Below are 24698 nucleotides of genomic sequence, written 5' to 3'. Positions count from 1 at the left end.
TTTTAAGTGCCTCACTTCAATTGTTGCATTGTCCTTGGGCATTGCAACATCATGATGGAATGTATGAGTTCTGCTGTGTAAAAGCTGAATGTTATTGCTGCCTTAGGATGGTGATTAAATGAAAGAAAAACAGGGACTAAACTGGAGAAAAGTAAGAGTCTTCTATAGCCTAATACATCAGTTATGATATAACAGAGATGAACATCTGGATTTGAGAGTTCTTTAAGAATTTCAGTCACATTGTATTTACAGTGCAGGAATTAAATATTTAACAAAAAAAATCCGTAAAAACATGCCTGCCAGGAAACCTAGCATTCAATCAGTGTACCAGAAAATCCAACCCAAATGTTTACTAATTAGATAGATAACTGATTCCTCTATTTTGCTGCTGCCGATTGAGGTATAAAACATTGGACAGACACCATTCTCCTTCAAATATTGTTATGGGATCACTTTCATCCACCTCAGCAAGTAGATATGGATTTATTTCATCTGAAAATGACATTGCCTACAACGTAGAACTCTTCTCAGCACAACATTGAATAATCAGTCCAGATTATGTCATTGAACTCAAGCCAATATGCCTGGAGCCTGACTGAAATTGCAGCCCTTTCAGTGGACTCATGCCAAGTGGCAGAAACATGCCTGAAGGGATTTCAGGCATGTTTCTGATTTCAAGGCTAAACTGTATGTCTGATTGAATACAATTACAATTGTTTCACATGTCAAATTGATGTATTTGATACTCTAATCTCTCCCTTTTTGATAAATAAATGGATGTGGCCCATTAAACTATGCAATGCAAATGAGAATAGTTAGGAATTAATTACTTGTACTCAAAAGTAGCTGGAAAAAATGTACTCTTTAAAGTTGCAATCTAAGGAATAGCTGTCTTCTTCCCCTGCCCTCTTGAATAATCCTTCTTAGACTGACAGGTTTTGTATGACCTGAAATAAAAGCAAAATACTGTGGATGCTGGAGATCAGTGATAAAAATAGAAAATTCTGGAAAAACAAGGTGAGTCTAGCAGTAGCTGCAGGGAGAGAAACAGAGTTAGTATTTTGAGTCCAGTATGACTCTTCCTTGGAACTGAAGGGAGGTCGGAATGTGATGGGCTTTATGCTGTTGAATGACATCTTTGTCATTTAGTCTCACCCTCTAACATATCCCTGACCTTTCCTTTTACTCCACCTGCTGCTTTTCTTCCATTGTTAACAATGAAAAACTATCACTTTCCTACTTCTCTTCAGTTCTGTAGAAGAGCCATATTGGACTTGAAATGTTAACAATGGGCACGATCTTACCATCTGTTCATGCCTCACTCCTGCTGCAGCAAAGATGGAGAATTTGGCAACAGGGCAAATCTCTGTTCAATGCAGAGGGATGGGAAAATCCCACTGGTGTGAACAGTCAGAAATTCCAGTTTATGTTTCTCTCTTCACGGATGCTGCCAGACCTGCTGAGTCTTTCCCACATTTTCTGTTTCTATTGCATATGACCCAATAATCTTGTTCTTTCACTGGCATTCCAGAGGTTGATACTTTCCTCTCACTAAGAAAATTACACTGTAACTTTAGAGTATAATGCCTTTACAGTAAAACTCAGTTGTAGAAATTGATTTTGTTCAGCAGCCTGAACTATCTCTACAACAGATCACAACTGTTTGTCCACATACGTCTTTTTGCTCTGTGGTAATTAGAATAGGATCTCTGCAGTACAGGAAAAGGTCATTTGGCCCATCAAATCTGCACCGGCTCTCCAACAAAGCATTCTACCAAGGGTCTATCCCATAACCCCACATATTTATCCCACTAATCCGCCTAACGCATACATTGTCAGTAAGTGACAATTTAGCATGGCCAATCAACCTAACCTACACACCCTTGGAGTGTGGGAGGAAACTGAAGCACCCAGAGGAAAACCACGCAGACACAGGGAGAACATCCAAATTCCACACAGTCACCCAAGACCAGAATTGAACCTGGATCCCTGGTATTGTTAGGCAACAGTGCTAATCATTGTGTCACCATGCCACCCAATGGCACATTAAGCAGATGTTTGCTTACCCCTTCAGACTCCATCCATAAAATTGCTTCATCCTGATCAATCTTCGTTTTCATTGATTAAGACCTCACTGTAGCAGTCTGAGTTCAGCAGATTTAATTGCTAGTGAGCAACATTATTACATTATTATTGTTTTAAGTTTCCTTTGGAATTTGTTGTTTTGTGTGTATTATCCCTCCAAGGGGCTGTCTTTTTATTTTGTCCCTTAATTTGTTGGTTTAATTTTACTCATTTGCCACAAACTGGGTTAAAGAATGCTAAACAATCATCATGGATGACACCAGATGTTTATCCCAACACTGATGCAAAAACATCAGTATTTACAAATAAATACTCCTGGAGGATTAATTAGGGACAATTGTGAGAAATAATTTGTGATATTGAAGTTGAATCTCTGGTGAAGAGGAAGAAGGAGGCTTATGTAAAAATGAGACATGAAGGTTTAGTTAGGGCACTGGAAAGTTACAAATTAGCCAGGAGGGAGCTAAAGAGAGTGTTAAGAAGAGCTAGAAGAGGACATGAGAAGACTTTGGCAGATAGGATCAAGGAGAACCCTAAAGCTTTCTATAGGTACGTCAAGAATAAAAGATTGGTTAGGGCAAGATTAGGGCCAGTCAGAGACAGTAGTGGGAAGTTGTGCATGGAGCCTGAAGAGATAGGAGAGGCACTAAATGAATATTTTTTGTGAGTATTCACGCAGGAAAAAGTCAATGTAGTTGAGGAGAATACTGAGATACAGTCTTTTAGACTAGACGGGATTGAGGTACTTAAGGAGGAGGTGTTAGCAATTTTTGAGAGTATGAAAATAGATAAGTTCCCTGGGCCAGATGGGATTTACCCTAGGATTCTCTGGGAGGCTAGGGAGGAGACTGCAGAGCCTTTGGCTTTGATCTTCATGTCGTCATTGGCTACAGGTATAGTGCCGGAAGACTGGAGGATAGCAAATGTTGTCCCCTTGTTCAAGAAGGGGAGTAGAGACTATCCTGGGAATTATAGGCCAGTGAGCCTTACTTCTGTTGTGGGCAAAGTTTTGGAAAGAACTATAAGGGATAGGATTTATAATCATCTAGAGGGAAATAAACTGATTAGGGATAGTCAACACGGTTTTGTGAAGGGTAGGTCGTGCCTCACAAACTTTATCGAGTTTTTTGAAAAGGTGACCAAAGAGGTGGATAAGGGTAAGGCAGTTGACGTGGTGTATATGGGTTTTAGCAAAGCATTTGATAAGCTTCCCCATGGTAGGCTACTGCAGAAAATGCAGATGCATGGGATTGAGGGTGATTTAGCAGTTTGGATCAGGCATTGGCTAGCTGATAGAAGACAGAGGGTGGTGGTTGATGGGAAATATTCAACCTGGAGTGCAGTTACAAGTGGTGTACCTCAGGGATCTGTTTTGGGGCCACTGCTGTTTGTCATTTTTATAAATGACCTAGATTGACAACACTAAAGTCGGAGGTGTTGTAGACAGTGAGGATGGATGTTACAGTTTGCAGAGCTGGGCCGAGAGGTGGTAAATGGAGTTTAATGCAGAAAAATGTCAGGTGATTCACTTTGGTAAGAGTAACAGGAATACAGAATATAGGGCTAATGGAAGGACTCTTGGTAGTGTCGACGAGCAGAGAGATCTCGGGGTACATGTGCATAGCTCCCTGAAATTTGGCACCCAGGTTGATAAGGTTGTTAAGAAGGCGTACGGTGTGTTAGCTTTTATTGGTGGAGGGATTGAATTTCGCAGCCGTAAGGTCATGTTGCAACTGTACAAAACTCTGGTGCGGCCGCACTTGGAGTATTGCGTACAGTTCTGGTCGCCGCATTATAAGAAGGATGTGGAGGCATTGGAAAGGGTGCAGAGGAGGTTTACCAGGACGTTGCTTGGTATAGTGGGAAGGTCTTATGAGGAAAGACTGAGGGACTTGAGGTTATTTTCATTAGAGAGAAGAAGGTTAAGAGGTGACCTAATTGAGGCAGATAAGATGATCAGAGGGTTAGATAGGGTGGATAGTGAGAGCCTTTTTCCTTGGATGGTGATGGCTAACACAAGGGGACATAGCTTTAAATTAAGGGGTGGTAATTATAGGACGGATGTCAGAGGTAGGTTCTTTACTCAGAGGGTAGTAAGGGCGTGGAATGCCCTGCCTGCAGCAGTTGTGGACTCACCAACTTTAAGGGCGTTCAAATGGTCAGTGGATAGGCATATGGATAACATTGGAATAGTTTAGGTTAGAGGGTCATTAGATTGGTTCCACTGGTCGGCGCAACGTCGAGGGCCGAAGGACCTGTACTGTGCTGTAATGTTCTATGTTCTATATAATAATTGTTTTTGATATAAACTGTGCTTTGTTTAGATCTTGGGGCAATCATTTGTTTAGTTTTTTATTTGAATTTAGGAGATCTAACATCACTGGCTAGGCCAGTATTCATTGTCCGTCCTTAGTTGCCCTTCAGAAGGTGGTGGTAAGCTATTTTCTTTAATCACTGCACTCCCTATGGTGTAGATACATCTAAGGTGCTGTTAGGGAGGGAATTCCAGGATTTTTATCCAGCGACCGTGAAGGAATAGTGATATATTTCCAAGTTAGTATGGTGAGTGACTTGGAGAGGAAACTCCAGGTGGTGGTGTTCCCAGGTGTCTGCTCTTGACCTTCTAGATGGTAGCGGTTGTGGATTTAGAAGGTGCTGCCTAAGGAACCTTGGTGATTTCCTACAATACATTTATAGATGGTACACACTGCTGCTACTGTTTGGTGGTGGAGGGAATGAATGTTTCTGGCAGGGGTAGCAACCAAGCAGGCTGTTTTGTCCGAGATAGTGTAGAACTTCTTGAGTATTGTTAGAGTTGCAGTCATCCAAATAAGTGGAGAGTGATCCATTATGCTCGGTGACTTGTATCTTGCTGATGGTGGACAGGCTTTGGGGAGTCAGAAGGTGAGTTACTAGCCATAGGATTCTTAGCCTTTGACCTGTTCTGGTAGCCACAGAAGTTATATGGCTAGCCCAGTTCAGTTTCTGGTCAATGGTAATTCCAAGATATTGTTTATTTACTTCTTTTAGAAAATTACAGACTTTGTATCCATTTTGCATCTCACTTTCATTGTTTTGATACATCATGTGACCTTACTCATCCCCAAACCAACAAAAATAAATGTAGATACAATACAAGTAAATAATAGTTTTGGGTATGAGCAGCTAAGAGGACATTTTACGCTATGTTAAGCATGCTACAGCTACAGGGCATCCTCCATTAAAGTCAGGCACCCTGTTGCTGTTAATAGTTATACTATTGTTACAATATCGGTATACATTTTGATCCAGGGATGAAAGGCTCAAATTAAGAAACATGTCAGGAGACTCAGGTCTGTATATGCTGCCTAGACACTTATGGCATAGTTTTTCCCTTGATATTTATTTTCCACAGGTCAGCATCTCCCTGACACAGCAGCTGTGCCCTTGAGGAGAGCACATTGGAATCACCAGTTCACACCATCCCTTTTCTCAAAACCCACCCTCTTCCAACCTTCTTTGGCAGTCCTCAGCCTTTCACTGCGTGCATCATGCTGGCTGACCATTAATTGGCCAGTCAGTGTGAAGTTGTGCTCTGGAGCTGACTGCAGCCAGGATATGCATATGTTTTGCATCTGCTTCTGCGCCCACCAAGTCTGCATGCCCGATGGGCAAAAAACCCAGTCCTGTGTGTGTAACAGGTTTTATTCACTGTGCTTTAATATGTCTATTCAATGCTTCAACTCTGGCTCTTACTCTGTTTAGCTTTCCCTGAGTCTGCTCCCAGACTGAACCAATCAAGCATGGTGAGCAACAACAGTTAACAGACTCACATAATCAAGCACAGAGCAATTGAACGCTATAACACTGAGAGATATGTTGAAACACATACTGATAGGTATATTCAAACTCTATTTTAATCCAGTTAATTCCTGATGCTCTATATTCATTGCTTGCAATGGAAATGTTTTATTTATTTTCAACACCTTTTCTGTCCTTTTCTGTCATATTAACCAGAGAAAAATATATCATCACTTTTGATGTTTTAAATAAAGCCTTTGTTGCTGTGTTGATCATTCCACTTATCAGCGTCGACCTTCTACCACTGTGTAATGCACTTTAGAATTCATGTCACTTCAGTCACCTTCATGCTGCACATGACCTGCATTAATAGTGGTGCAAGATTACCTCTTCCAAAAAATTTCCAAATACTTGGAAAACTCAACATGTTTGACTATTATAAATCATATAGGCATGTATCATCCTAATTACTGCACTAAATCCCAGGTTGTGAACAGGTAGAATATTTAATTAAGTGGCTATCATATTTCCAACCAAATTTGATTTATTTACAGAAAAAGCAACTGAGTTGGCCCCTCAACATTATTATGAGATTTTGTCATGATCTTTCAGTATTTATGTTTGTTTTTAGAAATAGAGGTTTATAATTATTATTGCTCCGCAATTTATTTTATGGGTATGATTGTTGCTCTTAAAATTAATCATCACATAATTGTTGCTTCCTTGTAGAATTATGCAGAATTGATACCTGGCGCCACAGTGGAACTACTTGAAAGTGATTCTCGAAATATCCTTCAATTGATTCTTAAGGCATACAAGGTACATTTCTTTATTTTAGTACCAGAGTGCACACCAGAAACATAAAGTTGTCCATTCTCTCTATAGATATCTCTTCCTTGTGTGTTAGCAACATCTTTTGAGGGCGGTATGATGGTTAGCACTGCTGCTTCACAGAACCAGGGACCTGGATTCAATTCCTGGCTTGGGTCACTGTCGGTGTGGAGTCTGCATGTTCACCCCGTGTCTGTGTGGGTTTCCTTAGGGTGCTCTGGTTTCTGAAAGACACATTCTGAAAGACACGCTGGTTGACCTGAATAGGTGCCGGAGTGAGGCAACTAAGGGAATTTCACAGTAACTTCATTGCAGTGTTAATGTTAGCCTTACTTGTGACAAATAAATAAACTTTAAATGTTGTTTCTGTATCAGTGTAAGTAGATTACTGCTTGCCTGGAATTATTCTGGAATCACTGGTAAGTTTCAGACTTGAACCAAATCCGTGTATTACATAATCACTTCTTTTACATTAGGCTGCTATCCTATATTATAAAATGGTAAATTGTTACATTTATAATAAAGTATAGTTACATTTAACTAAATAACATAACATGGTGATATTTTCCTGAAAGCATAACAGAGCCAATTTTAACTCTCTCCCCCTGACAAAAGTAGCGACGGTGAATCCAAATGCTCATTTTTTTTCCAAATGAAACATAAAACTGAATAGAGTCTGAAGGCATCTGCCAATTTGTTATTGCCTATTTTGGACCACCACGTGAGGTGAATTTTCAACTACATGTTTCCCTGGAAAGACTGTCACAGACCCTGTGTGGTCCTTTCTTAAAAGATCTGAAGCCATTCTCCCACCTGGCCACATTTTGGCTCTGCAATTGAAAATGTCAATGCCCTTTGATCTTTTTGCCTTTATCCCATTCCAGGCTGTGGGGGTGACATCAGTCGCATCAGGTTTCCGTTTACATCTAAATCAGGCAGATTACCAAAGCCAATGATTGAATTACATTCTCCATAAATGCCAAAATTCAGCAGGAAAATAATGTGAGATTTGGACTGATAATAGGCTTCTCATTAGTTCAACTGTCAATTATTACTTGCATGTAGCTATAATGACACTCTCCCAATTAGCCAGCAGTGTTTGTAGCCATCCACAATCTTTCCAAAGGTTTGCAGGTTAGGTAGATAGGTCATACCAAGTTGCCACTTGGTGCCCAAAGATGTGTAGGTTCATAGCATCATAGAATGATACAGTGCAGAAGAGGCCCTTCGGCCCAATGAGTCTGCACTGACACATTAGAAACACCTGAATTCCCACCTAATCCCATCTACCAGCACTTGGCCCTTAGCCTTGAATGTTATGCTGTGCTAAATGCTCATCCAGATAACTTTTCAAGAATGTGTGGCAACCTGCCTCTACCACCCTCCCAGGCAGCACATTCCAGACTGTCACCACCCTATGCCTTTTTCACCAATTATTAACATGTCCTTCTGCTTTCAGAAATCTGTGGACAAATACACCAAGGTCCTTTTGTTCCACAGAACTTCCTAGTGTCATACCATTCATTGAGTACTGCCCAGTCATATTACTCCTAGGAGGATTAACCATGGTAAATATCCAGGGTTATGGGGATAGGGCAGAGGGGAGATGTTCTTTAAGAGAGTCAGCACAGACTCGATGAGCTTGATGGTCTCCATCTGCACTGTAGGGATTCTATAATTTTATGACCGCTCAGTTGATATTCAGCTGGTGAGGGACCACTATCTGAATAATGCAGATATGTGTCCTGTTTTCTGAAAACTATAACAACACATAGATAATTTGCCAGTCCACCACTCTCGCACCAATTGACCTATCTGGGGACAAAGGCTGTCCTTTGTACACATGTACATGAAACATTGACAAAATCCACGTTAACCCACTTAAAGCAACTATAACCAACGCCATGGGATCACAAAACCCATAATTGAACACTATATCAGTCTGCTCAAACAAGATTTCTGCTGCCTGAATAGGTCTGGGAGCTTGCTGCACCACAGCCCAAAGACAGTCCTTCATATAACCAAAAGAGAAAACGCTGGAAAATCTCAGCAAGTCAAAATCTGCTGAAACTTTCACATTGTGGTTGTCTTGTTACACTTTGCACAACTTTGCGGCGCAACATGCAACTCATCAAGCCAGTACAACAAGGAAACCCTCACCAATCTGGTGACAAAAATCCAGACAATGATGAGGCCTAAAAAGTAGGAGGGAAACTGCACTAGTGTGCAACCAGGCATCATCAGATTTGTTCATCAACTGCTGTTTTGCTTCCTCTCGCCCGACCACCCACTGTCACATTAACTTTCCCCACTACCACCTCCACCAGCTACTCTCACTCTTTTCTAACTTTGTTCATTCTTGGCTTGGAGCTTGGGAACATCACAGTCAGTGCTGGCACTTACTGCCTACTTCCAGTTGCTCTGTTTTTGACATAATATTGTGTGCTTGTTAAACCACTTTAGAGTCAGCCACAGTCAAGAACCTTTGACCTCATGTTAGATCCCCTGCTGTGTGAATGTGTCGAACACTGAAGCTTGATCCCTTAAGTTAATGGTCGGACTTCATGGCTGGATCATGATTTCAGTCCAAAGAAGCCACAGTAAATAAAAAGCTTTCCAAATTATTTCTTCCACCTGTGGAGTTTCCTCCCAGACAAAGCTGTCAGTTGAAACATTGCCTCTTCCCTGCATTCTGGAATTGTGATATGCAGTAAACAGTCATCTTGCTGGATCAGATTTGTTGAAACATGCATGGAGCTTTAGGTTTGCTCTTCATCTTTCCAACACAAATTGTCTGGGTTTACAGTGGGCTTGGCAATCAGCAGATGTGGTCAGATTTTGAATGAATTCCACCTTGGTTAAAATTATTTCCAGATGCATCTTTGGATCACGTTACTAAGGCAAAAGAAGCTGTTGTGTTGCCCAGACAACTGAATAACAAAAGCTAGAGGTAAACAAATATGCCTTTACTGTAATGAGTAAGGTTCTGCAGGCCTTTCATAGCCTGATTCAGTCTGCAGGTAAGGAAAGCAGCAGGTTTGTGCAAGCCTTTCCTGAACTTGGAACGAACAGGATTAGACATCTGTTTATTTGGTGAAAACATGCTGCTAACAACCACATACCAAAGAAGTAGTTTAATATTGTGCTGTGTGAAATAATTGTGAATGTCTGAATCTGAGACATAAAAGAATTCTTGGAAGTTTCAAGTCTTCTTCACTTACATTTTACACCGATATCCTAAACAGTTTTAAAAATAATGCATATATATTATTTTGTTTCTCAATAAACAATGAGAGAGAAAAACAGGTTAAATTCACGTTATCCAAATTCAAACTGAAAATTTAGATTTAAGCCAACATCTCACTGGCAAGAATTTCTACCAGTTGAGTGGTGACTAGGACATTCAGGGGTACTTCATGGCTAATCTAGATATTCACCTTTATTAACATATTACCCCTGCCAATGCTACAACATGGCTATCTACCCAACAATGTGGAAAATTGCCAAGTTTAAGCTGTCACAGCCGTTTACTCTCAATAATTGGAAAAGTAGTGGAAAGAGTCATCGACAGTGTTGTATCTGCACTCTCACCCCTCACTGTGTCCGCATTCTCTCTCCTCACTGTGTGTGCACTCTCTCTCCTTGCTGTGTCGGCGCTCTCTCCCTGTGTGTCTGCGCTCTGTCTCCTCACTGTGTCTGAGCTCTTTCCCCTTGCTGTGTCCGCACTCTCTCCTCTCGCTGTGTCTGCGCTCTTTCACCTTGTAGTATCTGCATTCCCTCTACACGCTGTGTCTACGCTCACTCTCTCCTTGCTGTGTCTACACTTTCTCTCCGCACTGTCTGCACTCCCTCCTTGCTGTGTCTACACACTCTCTCCTCACTGTGTCTGCACTCTCCTCGCTGTGAGTGCACTCTCTCCCCTCACTGTGTCTGCACTCTCTCCCCTCTCTGTGGCTGCACTCTCTCCCCTCTCTGTGGCTGCACTCTCTCCCCTCTCTGTGGCTGCACTCTCTCCCCTCTCTGTGGCTGCACTCTCTCCCCTCTCTGTGGCTGCACTCTCTCCCCTCTCTGTGGCTGCACTCTCTCCCCTCTCTGTGGCTGCACTCTCTCCCCTCTCTGTGGCTGCACTCTCTCCCCTCTCTGTGGCTGCACTCTCTCTCCACACTCTCTATCTTCACTGTGTCTGTGCTTTCTCTCCACACTCTCTATCTTCACTGTGTCTGTGCTTTCTCTCCACACTCTCTATCTTCACTGTGTCTGTGCTTTCTCTCCTCACACTCTGTCTTCTTGCTGTGTCTGCACTCTCTCCTCACTGTGTCGGTACTCCTTGTGTGTCTGCACTCTCCTCGCGCTCTCCTTGCTGTGTCTGCGCTCTCGCTCCACACTGTCTGCACTCTCTATCTTCGCTATGTCTGTGCTTTCTCTCCTCACACACTCTCCCTCGTGTGTCTGCACTCTCCCTCGTGTGTCTGCACTCTCCCTCGTGTGTCTGCACTCTCCCTCGTGTGTCTGCACTCTCTGTCCTCCCTGTGTCTGCACTCTCTGTCCTCCCTGTGTCTGCACTCTCTGTCCTCCCTGTGTCTGCACTCTCTGTCCTCCCTGTGTCTGCACTCTCTGTCCTCCCTGTGTCTGCACTCTCTGTCCTCCCTGTGTCTGCACTCTCTGTCCTCCCTGTGTCTGCACTCTCTGTCCTCCCTGTGTCTGCACTCTCTGTCCTCCCTGTGTCTGCACTCTCTGTCCTCCCTGTGTCTGCACTCTCTGATCCTCCCTTGCTGGATTCTCCCATGGTGAAGCAGTCCTGACCTCTTTGGGGTTTATGTTTTTGCAGTATTTATTAAATGAACTATTCTGGGCCTGCCCCACAAAATTTTGACCTTCTAGTTGGTCTTAAAACTGGCTTGGCTTAGATCGGATTTTGCTTACTCCTGCTAGATCCTTTGATTCTGCATTCTGTGGGAATTGACAGTGAACCTCCACAAGATCTTGTGGATTCCTCAGCTGCACAGTGGAATCTTTTTCTTCAGCCTTTCTGCTTCCAACTCTGCAATGGAGCTTCTTTCAGGTCATCTCCCTCTGTGTCTCCACTTCAGGTGTTTTCAGTCAGGTCAGAACGTGGCTCCTTTAATTTTCCAAGCTTTGATTTTCTGCTCCAGCTTCTCTAAGATTCTGGCTTTTCTCTATTTGCTGCCACTGTGTTGCATGTTCGGTAGGTCTCACAAGGTAGTTGTGAGTCATATATGATTTAACATTAACTGTCTACTGATAACACATACCAATAACCCAAGCTCTGAACTAACTCCATGCTTGCTTCTACACAGGTCTCTGTTCAATCCACAACTCTCTTTGGCCTCAGGTCATGTGTACCTTTTACATCACACTGTGGGAGACGCTGTTTCTCAGTCCCACATTAACGCCAGCTATTCCAGACACTGCACTGGGCACCACACGTAAGCTGGGATGTTAAGGTCTTAGCGACAATACTGAGGAAATTGCTAAAATGGTAGCAAAGGTGAAAGGCTATAGTTGTGGAAACATAGAAAATGGAAACAGGAGTAGGCCATTCGGCCCTTCGAGCCTGCTCCACCATTCATTTTGATCATGGCTGATCATCAGAATCAATATCCTGATTCCCCCCCCACCATATCCCTTGATCCCTTTAGCCCCTAGAGCTATATCTAATTTCTTCATGAAATCACACAATCTTTTGGTCTCAACTTCTTGCAGCAATAGTGAATTCCATAGTTTCACCACTCTCTGGGTGAAGAAATTTCTCCTCACCTCAGTCCTAAATGATTTACCCCTCATCCTCAAACTATGACCCCTAGTTCTGCACTCCCCCACCATCCGGAACATTCTTCCTGAATGTACCCTGTCTAATACTGTTATATGGAGAAACTAGAGAAGCTGCAGTTGTTTTCCTTCATGCAGAGACAATCAGGGGAGATTTGTTTCAAGTGTTTTGATAAGAATATTAAGATAAACCATTTCAGTGGGAGAAGGACCGATAACCAGAGACAGTTTTAAGGTAATTGATAAAGGAATGTGAGGCGACATGTGGTGTCATGCCCTGGAATGCACCAGCTGAAGGGTTGGTGAAAGAAGATTCAGCATTAACTTTAAAAAGAAAGTTGGATCAGTACTTGGAGAAGAGAAGAACTGTTGGTATATGGGGGTGGAGTAGGAGAATGGGACTAACTTGATAGGGGTGGCACAGTGGCACAATGGTTAGCACTGCTGTCTCACAGCACCAGGAACGATGGTTCAATTCCCGACTTGTGTCACTATCTGTGTGGCGTTTGCACATTCTTCCTGTGTCTGCGTGGGTTTCCTTTGGGTGCTGCAGTTTCCTCCCACAGTCCAAGGTTGTGCGGGTTAGGTGGATTGGCTATACTAAATTGCCCCTTAGTCTCATGGGAATTAGCTAGGGTAAATGCATGGGGTTATAGGGATAGAGCCTGGTTGAGATTGTGGTCGGTGCAGACTTGATGGGCCAAATGGTCTCTTCTGCACTGTAGGATTCTATAATTCTATGATAGTTTTCTAAGATTCAACACTGGCATGATAGGCCAAATAGTCTCTTCCTGTCCTGTATTATTCTATGATTCCATGGATTTATGTGGCATTCCCTGACTGAGTTGGTGATTGGGAAAGCTCTTCCCAAGTTTCTATCAATCCCATTTTTGAACTAGCTATAAGAAGACACATGAAACAAGTACAATTTAGTTCAACTATAACTTTTTCCTTTCTCCTTCTGGGATTGTTTTTTTCCATATTGTATAACTGGAAACAGAAATGAGGTGTATGAAATCTCAGAAGGTTTAAAACGCATTACACAATATGTCCACACGGTTATATACTAAACTGTTCATGCTCACCACTTGATGTTGCTTTAAGAGGGCATAATTTTCTAAACATGAAGTGTCTATTTTGGGCTACATTCAGAAATTCTGGAACGTCTGAATTTGAGGATAGTTAACACTTGTACATCTGCTGTATTCAGCAGCGTATATTTGTAGGAAATTTGCAGAAGACTGAGTTTGATACAAGCCCAAAACATTAATCTGCTCACAGTTGACAGCTGAATAATGTCTGCACCAAATTCTGGCAATAATCCTAAACTGCATTTGATTAGCTTCATTCAGCATGACAGTAAAGCACCTAACCCAATGTGAGACATTGTAGTATCACAGTTCAGTAATGTACAAAACACTTTGCCCTTATACACCTGGCATTGAATTAAATTTTGTTTAGAACATTTTATAAAATATATAAAATTTTAAAAAGCTTATAATGTTACTACTTCATACACACCCCCTGTTATGCTTCAAGCACAAAAGTGTTGTGTTGAAAATGAATGTAAAATATGAAAATCGTTTTATGAGGGTGTCATGAATCTCTCTAGTAACAGCAGCAACAAGAATTTAATACAATGACAGGATGTGATCTGCACCAGCAACAGGTAGAAATTTGCTTAGCGACAGATATAGCCAGCATTCAAAAGATGTGATTTTTCCCAGGGATGAGATTAACAGGCATCTAAACAAAACCAGATGTAAATCACCTTATCAGTAGGAAACAGTTTACCTTAATAATTAAGAGATCACTGGAGAGAGATACATGCTCATTACTAGAGTCATAGAATTTGAGAATGCAGACAGCCAAATACACAGAATGGAGATTCAAAGAGGAAAATTGGTATAATTGCCAGCACCCTCAGAAGAGGCAAGCCAATTTAAATCTAGCAACTGAGAGAGCAGTTAATGTCTCGTAGCATAAGAAGCTAGTGCACGATTCACAGCCAGGAGGCTGGGCCCCTTCTCAGTCTTAGAGTTAAGGGATTGTTGAAACCTTTGTGAAGCCAGTTTAAATATCTTCACTGGGCCAAGAAAAGACACTTCCCAGACTTGATCTTCAACCTTGTATTGTGTGGTAACAATAAGCAAGATTTGACTTATAGATTTATTTAATTTAGATGGTATTTGGGAAGGGGAGGTCTTTAGTTCAGGGATCATAGATATATTTTGGAACAAGGAGGTAATTTCTATATAAAATCTGTGTATGTGTTTAGTGATTCCTATACTTAAACCTCTTAGAGTGCTATAGTCTTATTTGTGTGTATTTGTCTTTAAGTTAATAAATAGTCTTTAATAATTGCTGTACAACAACTGAACTGGTTATTCTCACTGGGGTTTCACATGACTCTTCACACTATTCCAAAATCAAAATGACACACCACCACAAACCAGTGTTTCAAGCAGCGATACACTCACAGATAACATCATCATGACAGAGGAACTGAAAATTGTGAATTGTGCTGTGACAAGGTAAGTAGGAAATGTTATTTTCACTGGGTAAGTTTGTTGGTAACTGGAGTGCATACATTTTAGATGATTACCAACAGAGAAAAGAAAAAAGTTAAGACAAATTAACTTGCACAGGAATCATGGGCCTCCTCCTGTGATGCGAGATTCTTGGAATTTATGCAGCGATTTGTCAGCACAGATCCGCCAGCAAACACAATTGACGGAGCAAAATTCATCACATATTTTGAAAGGGAAGTGGACAAATACTTTGTGAAGAATGATTTAACTGTGTATGGGAAATGACATATACATAGAAGCAGTGCCAGCACAATGGAATGCGACCTTGTGGTGTAAGTTTCTCTGATCTCTTTCCTGTCATTGCAGGAGCTGCGGTCTGAGGTGGAACTGGAAGTGACAGGAGATACTAATGGAGTGCAGTTTCTTTTCACTGCTATCTGTCAAGACGGTGCCATCATTCATGGAGAGAAAAAGTGTTCTCATCTCTACATCGGAGAGACAGTAAGGCTTAGTGTTCCTCTCTGAACAGAAACATCTAAATGTCACGTATTCGCTTGTGAACAATTTTTTTAATGTTATCAATTCTTCTTGCAATTTGTTGCAGTCCTCCTCAGTGTTGGCTATCCCCTCCACTTTGGTGCCATCTGCAAATTTGGAAATTGTGCTTTGTAAGTCCAATGTCTAAATCATTGGTGTAAATTATGAACAAGTGATGCCCGCAGTGATTCTCACCTTCTGCCATTCTGAATAATTACCCATTACCCTGACTCTCTGCTTTCTGTCTTGAATCCAGCTAGCTATCCATTTTGTTCCTTACACCCAACTCTGCGTTCTCTGACCTTACTCTTAAGTCTAATCTGTGGTAACAAATAAACATTCATACTTACATTTGTTTTTAAAACAAATTCCCCGGCCTCCCATCAGCGGATTTCCTGGCAGCATTCGCTTGTGGCAATATCTTCTGCTCCTGCCACTGTGAATGGCATTTCCCACTGTAGCCATCCCAAACCACCGGGAAACTCCTGTTGGGGGATACACTGGCAGCGGGACCAGAGAACTCACCACTAGCAAACAGCCAGATAATTCCGGCCAATAGAAATCACAGATTATATGAACAGGATCTCTAATGTACAAATTTAACTGCTGTCATGACATGAAACGTTATCCATCATGTGATAGATTGGTGTGTCTCACCCTTTGATTTTTCTTAACCTACGTTCACAGATGAGATATTAATGTGGTATGTTTTACTTAACTTTAGGTTTCTTTTAATGTGACTGTTGAATTGGCAGAATGCCTGAAGGAACCCAAACATATTGTAATAAAGCCTTTAGGATTCAGAGACACCCTCGAGATTGAAGTACGGTCAGCCTGTAGCTGCAGCTGCCAAACAAGTGCAGAGCACAATAGCTCAAGATGTAGTAATGGCAATGGCTCTTTTCAGTGTGGTGTATGTGTTTGCAACGCTGGCCGACTAGGTCCTCATTGTGAATGTACAGAAGAGAACATAAACATGGGTAGCTGCAAACATGGTGCAGAAAACATTTCCTGCAGTGGTCGAGGAGATTGCTACTGTGGACAGTGTGCCTGTTACTCATCTGAGTTTGGACAGATATATGGGTCCTATTGCGAATGTGATGATTTTTCGTGTGTCAGATTTAAAGGGCTGCTGTGTGGAGGTATGTAAAGTTTTACTTTGAATCGATTATTTTTTAGATAGTTTGTCAATTATACAGTACATTCCTAGTTTTTAATCTTAATCACATTATCTCTAAACCAGCAACAAATACCAAAATATTCAGTTTGAAAGCTAAACTTTAATCTAAAATGACTCATATAAGTACATGTATTTATGATGAAGATCGATGGCTAAAATAAGGTTAGCATGTCTTCAGTATACACTGCAAATGTTGCATTCACAAGATATAGCCAAGCTTGCACAAATAGTTTTACCTTATTCCACCAGTTATGTCCAGTTAGCTTGTTTCATAATGAAGTGGCACAGAGTTGCATTTTTCTTAGCTTTTCAAATGAGGCTTATTGACCCCCCCCAAAATAGCCTGGCTAATAATTTAAGTGCCGGTTCTGATGGACATAGCAAGCTGCACTAAACACCATCATAATCATACTTGCATTAACTGATGCTGTTCCATAAATTAGTTTCTTCAACCACCACCAGCCCCCCCAACTTTGATATCAAGAATTATGAAAACTAACATTATTCATGTTATGAGTGAAAATTTCAGAGCATCTTGCCATTAAAAAGAGAACAACGCAAAAGTACCTTCTGTTACCCTGTGAGTTGCCGATTGTCTGTAAATTTCTGTTGGCATTGCAAGAACTTCTATAGTTCTGATTGGCGAATGCTCAAAGAAATTAGTTGGAGTATTCATACACAGACATATGTAATGATTGAAGGCATAAATAATGTAATAGTAACAATTTATTGAAAGGTATCTTTGTGAATTAAGTTCTGGAAATGTTTTCTTCTAATTTAGTTACTTGTGATTTGCCTTCTTTTAGGATTTGGCACACTCATTAGTCAGATGTTAATTTTAAGTTGTAGATTGCTGATGCCCCATTTTGAATTTCTCAACCTTTGGAAATTTAATGATTGATTAAGATCGGAATCTATGAAAATTTGTATGAAATAATCATAAACATGTATGGATGCACAAGGAGTGCTGGGCTCAATTTCCCCTTGGCAAAGGGTATAAATGCTGTGTGCTCCAGTGCATTATTACTTGTCATGGTTTTTGCTATTGCGTTTCAGTCTTAGTTAGTTCTGGTTCAAATTCCATTTTACATTTTGGGTAAATAAATTTCCGACCTTGGCAAAAGTCAAATACATTTTAATCAGTACAATGTCAAATTTTCAGAACTTACTTTGGTATTGATTAAATTAAATTTCATTTTGGTCTTGATGGTTGCAAAATCATGCATGCTGTGAATCAAGCTTTTGATCTCCTTGCCCGAGTGTTTTATATGCATTCCTGTCATGCAAAGCTCTGTGCCAGGAGGGTAAACTCCATAAAATTATGAAGTCTCAGCGTGTATCCATTGGATCTACTATTTTGTTCCCTGGTAACATTCCAACACATTGAGAAATCCAGACCAAAAGTATGTTGTTTTGATACCATCATCTGTCTGATATATGAACACTCTTTCAGATGCTGTTTCCTGCAGTTCACCCTTCTCCAATTTCAATTGCACTTTCATGTAGCCACAGAACGTTTTATTATATTTCTTCTCCAACTCGCTTACAGAGAAATGCAAATTTCACCATATATTTTGTTTTCCAATAGCTTTCTTGCAAGAAAGGCAATCACATCTTTTAATCATTAAAAATGAAACAACTTGTATTTGAATGGCACCTTTCAAGACTATAGAACTATCCTGAAGTGTTTCGCAGCTAATTAAGTGCTTTTGAAGAGTAGTCACTATTACAGTCTAGGAAATGAGGCAGTGGAATTACATATAGCAAGTTGCCGTAAACAGCAATGAAACAAGTGACCAGATAATCAATTTTAGGTGTTGGTTAAGGGAGTGAGAGGTGACAGTGTTATCACCGAGTCCAGGCTAACACTAATTAATTGTGCTGAGCGTAATTCAGTGCGCTGATAGTAGGTTTTGTGCTGCAGTTTATTGTTTGTCATCTGGTAAATGGCATGATGGATTGTTGTGGAAAGGGTATTCATCCCTCTCTATTATTACCCTAATGGTCTCAGGTGATATAAAAACAGGAAATGCTGGAAACACCCGGCAGACCAGGCAGGAAGAGGTGGAGATGAACCGCTGATTTGGTGCTTCTGGCTGAAGACGGGGTTGTAAATGCTTCAGCCTTGTCTTTTGCGCTGCCATGTAAAACCAGTTGATCTGTGCTTCATGATAAATACTATCCAGAACACTCGAGAACAGCCCTACCTTTCTTTGAACAGTTGTATGGAATTATTTACACCCACCTTAAATGGCACTTTGGTTTAGTGACTAACCTGATAGATGGCATCTCTGTCAATGTAGCGGTCCACCAGTGTTGTTGGTTTCAGCCTAGATTATGCACAGATCTGTAGTGAGGCTTGAACATTTAACTTCCTGACTCAAAAGGATATATTATCCCTGTATGTATTTGTTTAATAAGTCAATCAAACTGGTCCATGATGAGTCTGTTTAGAATTTTGCAGAATAATTGAAATTAAATTAATACTTGGATTCAGTGCTAGTATCTGTTAAGATTCCTAATTGACGTTTGTAGTGCAACAGGTTTCATAGAATTCCTATAGTGCAAAAGGAGGCCATTTGGCCCATCAAGTCTGCACTAACTCTCCAATAGAGTATCCCACCCTATCCTCATAGCCCCACATATTTACCCCAACTTACACATCTTTAGACTCGAAAGGACAATTTAGCATGGCCAATCCACCTAACATGCACATCTTTGGACTGTGCAAGGAAACCAGATCACCCAGAGGAAACCCATTCAGACACAGGGAGAATGTGCAAACTCCACACAGTCATCTAAGGCTAGAATTGAACCCGGGTCCTTGGCACTGTGAGGCAGCAGTGACATTTAAACATATAATGTGCTGAAATTACATACTTTTTAATGAAATGCTGACATTGAGTCACAGCAAAAATTTAATATTCATTTTCTTTCCCAGGTCATGGGCAGTGTGATTGTGGGGAATGCCATTGCCACCAAGGATGGACTGGTGAATATTGTAATTGCACCACAAGCACAGACCTTTGTATTTCTGAAAATGGAGCCCTATGTAGTGGACGTGGAGAGTGCATCTGTGGCAAATGTGTTTGCGTGCATCCAGGGGCCTCTGGGGATAACTGTGAAAAATGCCCAACTTGTTATGATCCCTGCATCTCTAAACGGTAATCTCCATTGTTTGATAAGAAAAGATTGTATAGGACAAGTAACGGTCTAATTCCATAACCAAAAATCCACAAAGCAAAATATCTGGAGTTTGGGACATACAAAGTTTAATGGTATATTGTCAAGGCCGATGGTGTATTTAATGAAATGTAGTCATTGTTACAATAAAAGGCAAATTAGTAGCTAATTTCATTCAGCAATGTTCCGCAAGCTGCAATTAAATAAATCTGTTTAGTGATTTTGGTTAAGAGAGAAATGTTAGTTAGGACATGAGGAGAATTGTGACATGGGACCTTTTATATCCACCTGAAAAGGTAGAATTAGCCTTGGTTTAACATTTCATCCAAAAGATGGTATTTCTGACAGTGCAGCATTCCCTCAGTACTACGTGGAGGTATCGGGCTTGCTTACCTGCTGAAGGATCTGGAACGAGATTCCCAACTATAACTTTCTTGCCTCTGAGTGAGAATAGCTACAAACATGCACAGACAGTCTGAAGTGATTCATCATCAGCTGAAGAGTATGGATGATAGAACTGAACTAGACTTTCACTATGCACAGAGGCAGTCCAGGTCTTACAAAGCACAAGACAATAGAAAAAAGGAAAAACTATTTACAGAGGGCGCAGAAGAAAGCTCAAGGCCAGAATACTGGATGTAATATTGTGGTGGATACCACACAAGGAGCCAAGAACAGGTTGGCACCATCAAGTCACAAGATAAAAATGGTTCATGACTATTGGATGATTGCAGAAGGAGAGCATCGTGTCAGTGCAAAGTTTCACATAGACTGTGAGTATCCTGTTTTAATTAAAGAACAAAGAACAAAGAAAATTACAGCACAGGAACAGGCCCTTTGGCCCTCCAAGCCTGCACCAACCATGCTGCCTGACTTAACTAAAACCTCCTATGCTTCTGGGGATCATACCTCTCTATTCCCATCTCATTCATGTACTTGTCAAGACACCCCTTAGAAGTCACTACAGTGTCCGCTTCCACTAACTCCCCCGGCAATGAGTTCCAGGCACCCACCACTCTCTGTGTAAAAAAATCTGCCTCATACATCTCTTTTAAAACTTGCCCCTCGCACCTTAAGCCTATGCCCCTTAGGAATTGATTCTTCCACCCTGCAAAAAAGCTTCTGACTATCCACTCTGTCCATGCCTCTCATAATCTTGTAGACTTCTATCAGGTCTCCCCTCAACCTTCGTCGCACCAGTGAGAACAAACCAAGTTTCTCCAACTGCTCCTCATAGCTAATGCCCTCGATACCAGGCAACATCCTGGTAAATCTTTTCTGTACCCTCTCCAAAGCCTCCATATCTTTCTGGTAGTGTTGCGGTCAAAATTGAACACTATATTCCAAGTGCGGCCTCACTAAGATTCTAAAAAGCGTCAACATGACTTGCTAATTTTTAAACTCAATATCCCGGCCGATGAAGGCAAGCATGCCGCATGCCTTCTTGACTACTTTCTCCACCTGCATTGCCACTTTCAGTGACCTGTGTACCTGTACACCCAGATCCCTTTGCCTATCAATATTCCTAAGGGTTCTGCCATTTACTGTATATTTCCTATCTGTAATAGGCCTTCCAAAATGCATAACCTCACATTTGTCTGGATTAAACTCCATCTGCCATCTCTCCGTCCAAGCCTCTAACTGATCTATATCCTGCTGTATCCTCTGATGGTCCTTATCGCTATCTGCAAATTCACCAACCTTTGTGTCGTCCACAAACTTACTAATCAATCCAGTTACATTTTCCTCCAAATCATTTGTATATATTATATACAGCAAAGGTCCCTGAGAAACATCACGTCACAGCCCTCCATTCAGAAACACACCCTTCCACTGCTACCCTCTGTCTTCTTTAACCGAGCCAGTTTTGTATTCACCTTGCCAGCTCACCTCTGATCCCATGCAACTTCACCTTCTGCACCAGTCTGTCATGAGAAACCTTGTCAAAGGCCTTACTGAAGTCCATGTGGACAACGTCCACTGCCCTACCCTCATCAATCATCTTCGTCACTTCCTTGAAAAACTCGATCAAATTTGTGAGACACAATCCCCCCCTTCACAAAACCAAAGCCTGGGAAAAGAAAGTTTCACATGTATACAAAGTGATAATCACCACAACACCAGTGCTACGTGCAACACCATGAGCTTCATGGACTAGTATGAAGTTGCTCAAGATGGTGACCTGAAAAGAAAGCGGTCAAAGGCACAATTGAGTCTAGAGGAAGAAACAGTGGTCAGCCCAGGAGGATTAACTAAGCTAAGATCCCAATGAAACAGGAAGAAAGAAGTTCCAGATAGCATGCATAAAGCAAAATGCTCTCATTTCAGCAGAAACAAGGAAAAGGCTTTGACTGATAACCCTCCATGTACCAGAAGAGATTGGCAGTTTTTCATAGGGCACTGAGCCATTGACTACTAAACAGACCCTGACAAATTACAAAGAAGTTTTGACAGATCTTGGATGTCTTCCTGACGAATGTCATCTTGAGGTAGATGAGAAGCTGAGACCAACACAACATCTTTTGAGGAAAATTCCAGCTGCCCCCAAGTGCAATCTGAAAGACGAGAGAGAAGAATTTGCAAAGATGGGAGTGATCAAGAAAGTGACAAAGCCTAAAGACTGGATTAGCAGCATGTTAGTCATGAAAAAAATCTAGAAAGCCGAGTGTGCAGAGATCCAAAGGACCCCAAGAAACTGCATAAGAGCCCTTCAATTGTAAACCCTCGCCAGCTGTAGAGTGTGAATTTCTGCCGGAGGAATCTGATTTAGCCTTTGGTAAGTTGCAACAAACTTGCTAACTCTCAGCAATAACTATCACTGCACTACTGCTGCACTCTTATTATTACACCCTAGCTCATGCCACCTCAATTAAACAGGGAGTAAATTTGATTTAATTGTTATAACACTTTGGTATAACATAGTTAGAATAATAAAAAAAAGGTTTTATGTTTATTTTAAACAAAATTTATCTATATTGAATATTTATTATTCAAAGTTAAGTTGATTAACAAAGAAATTTCTTTAATAACTTCTGGCTTACTTGAAAGCTAACATAGTTTGAATATATTTTACTTATTGATAAGAATCATTGATGATGCAACAAAGCTAACTGCAGAATTAAGTGTAAATAAGTCATCAATAATGGGAAAACTGCAACAATTTTACCAAGCACAATGCAAGGAAAAGCTTTAGCTCTAATAAAATTTGTGTTTTGACAGGAACAATACAGTTCTGTAGTAATATAAACAAACAACTCAATTATGCAATTTTCTAACAATGCATTGTCCAGAAATACTATTTTGTCCAGAAATACTATCTGTGAGGCCAAAAATTCCAACTGGCAATGAAATGCAATCGCCCACAGGAATCACAATAAATAAATACTTAGCTGCTATCAAGAATTATATTGACAATTGCAATCATTGGAACTGCTTAGAACCTTCCTGGAAAGTCTCCTCACAGGCCCCTGCAGATCCAGTTCCTGTTGGGGGTGGGGGAGGGTCTGCATCTCAAGGAAGGGTCTGAGGGCAAGTAGGTGTCGGGTGTTAGAGGTGGGGTTATGTTGGAGGTCAGGCGTGGGAGTGTCGGAGGCCAGGCTGGGAGGGTCAGCCTGTGCTGGATATGTTGGGTCAGGTCTATGGGTTGGGGAGTGGGGATGGAGTCCAGTGTAGTCTGGTTGGTTGTGGGGCTAGAGGTCAGGAGGTGGTGGTCAGAGATTGGGGAGTCAGGGGTCAGGAGTGATAGGTTCAAAGGTCAGGGTGCAGAAACCAGGGTCAGACGGAGCTGATGGGTGTCAGATATGTCAGGTCGAGTCCACAGATCAGGTGGCTGGGGGTGAAGTTTGGTCTAGTCCAGTCAGGCCCATGGGTTACAAGGGGGTAGAGCAGATGTACAAGGGGGGTTGGGTCAGCTCCACAGGGGGTGGAATCCTTGGGGGGATTAGGGTGAAGGGGAATATGTTGTGGGGGGAATTAGTTGGGGTGTTGGGGGGGAGTTTAGTCAGTGTCAGTCTCAATGTTTACAATAGTTACCCTGAAGTTAGAAGATGTTTTAATTCTTCTACTTTTTCTGAGTAACTATTGGTGTATTCTGGTGGAACCATTCAAAGTTTGCAACTTAAACCAGTGTGCAAATTGCTGTGCAAACCCTTAAAAAAGCCTATGAGAGGAATTCCCGGAGTCCAACGCCAGCAGTTCATAAGTTACAGCCCTGGTAATATTTAAACAAAATTGTGTTCTCCCTGTTTGAATACAAATCATTTATTTATTGAACAATTATTGCCCATTACACAATTTCCATATCCAGATATAGCCCTCAGGTTGAAAATTTTGCTCAGCCCTGTCCTATACTTTGATTTACAAAATGATAATTTGAAACATCAAGATACAAAGATGTAATATTTTGTGCTTCAATTTTCCACATTAACAGGAGTTCAATTGCTTCTCATCAAAGTGGAAAGTACTGATGTTTTAAAGAAATACGTATCAGACTTCTCCCAAAGACCCTCTTTGCTGATCTTTAGTACTTCAATGGACAAAATGGACTCCTTCTGTGCTGTAAAATTCTATGCAACAACTCAAAAGCTGCTGTAGATAGAGAAATTTAACAATCTCTGTCCCTAGCAATGGAATGCATTTTGTTCTGTGTTATCTTTCAACAACTCCTCTTTTTAAAAAAGCCCTTTGGCACATTTTTGTCTCCAAGATAATTAGTGATTGAATTACATGTCTCAAAGGAGATTCTGTAGCTGTTTTACAAACATTCCCTATTATGTAATATG

General features: G+C 41.2%; 1 protein-coding gene across 2 annotated transcripts in view; it reads left to right on the top strand.

Moving 5' to 3' along the window:
* The window catches only part of itgb6 (integrin, beta 6), a 61958-nt gene that overhangs the window by 11866 nt on the left and 25394 nt on the right, over window positions 1-24698 (top strand). For both annotated transcript variants that reach the window (XM_080199150.1, XM_080199149.1), the window contains exons 8-11: window positions 6595-6684; window positions 15384-15518; window positions 16279-16696; window positions 19676-19898. In XM_080199150.1, coding sequence (XP_080055276.1) covers window positions 6595-6684; window positions 15384-15518; window positions 16279-16696; window positions 19676-19898 — 866 coding nt within the window. The remainder of the gene's footprint in view (window positions 1-6594; window positions 6685-15383; window positions 15519-16278; window positions 16697-19675; window positions 19899-24698) is intronic.

This window comes from Carcharhinus amblyrhynchos, chromosome 11 (assembly GCF_965287045.1).
Source record: "Carcharhinus amblyrhynchos chromosome 11, sCarAmb.v2.hapA, whole genome shotgun sequence".
Classification (NCBI taxonomy): domain Eukaryota; kingdom Metazoa; phylum Chordata; class Chondrichthyes; order Carcharhiniformes; family Carcharhinidae; genus Carcharhinus; species Carcharhinus amblyrhynchos.
This window is presented reverse-complemented; position numbering and strand designations above follow the sequence as displayed.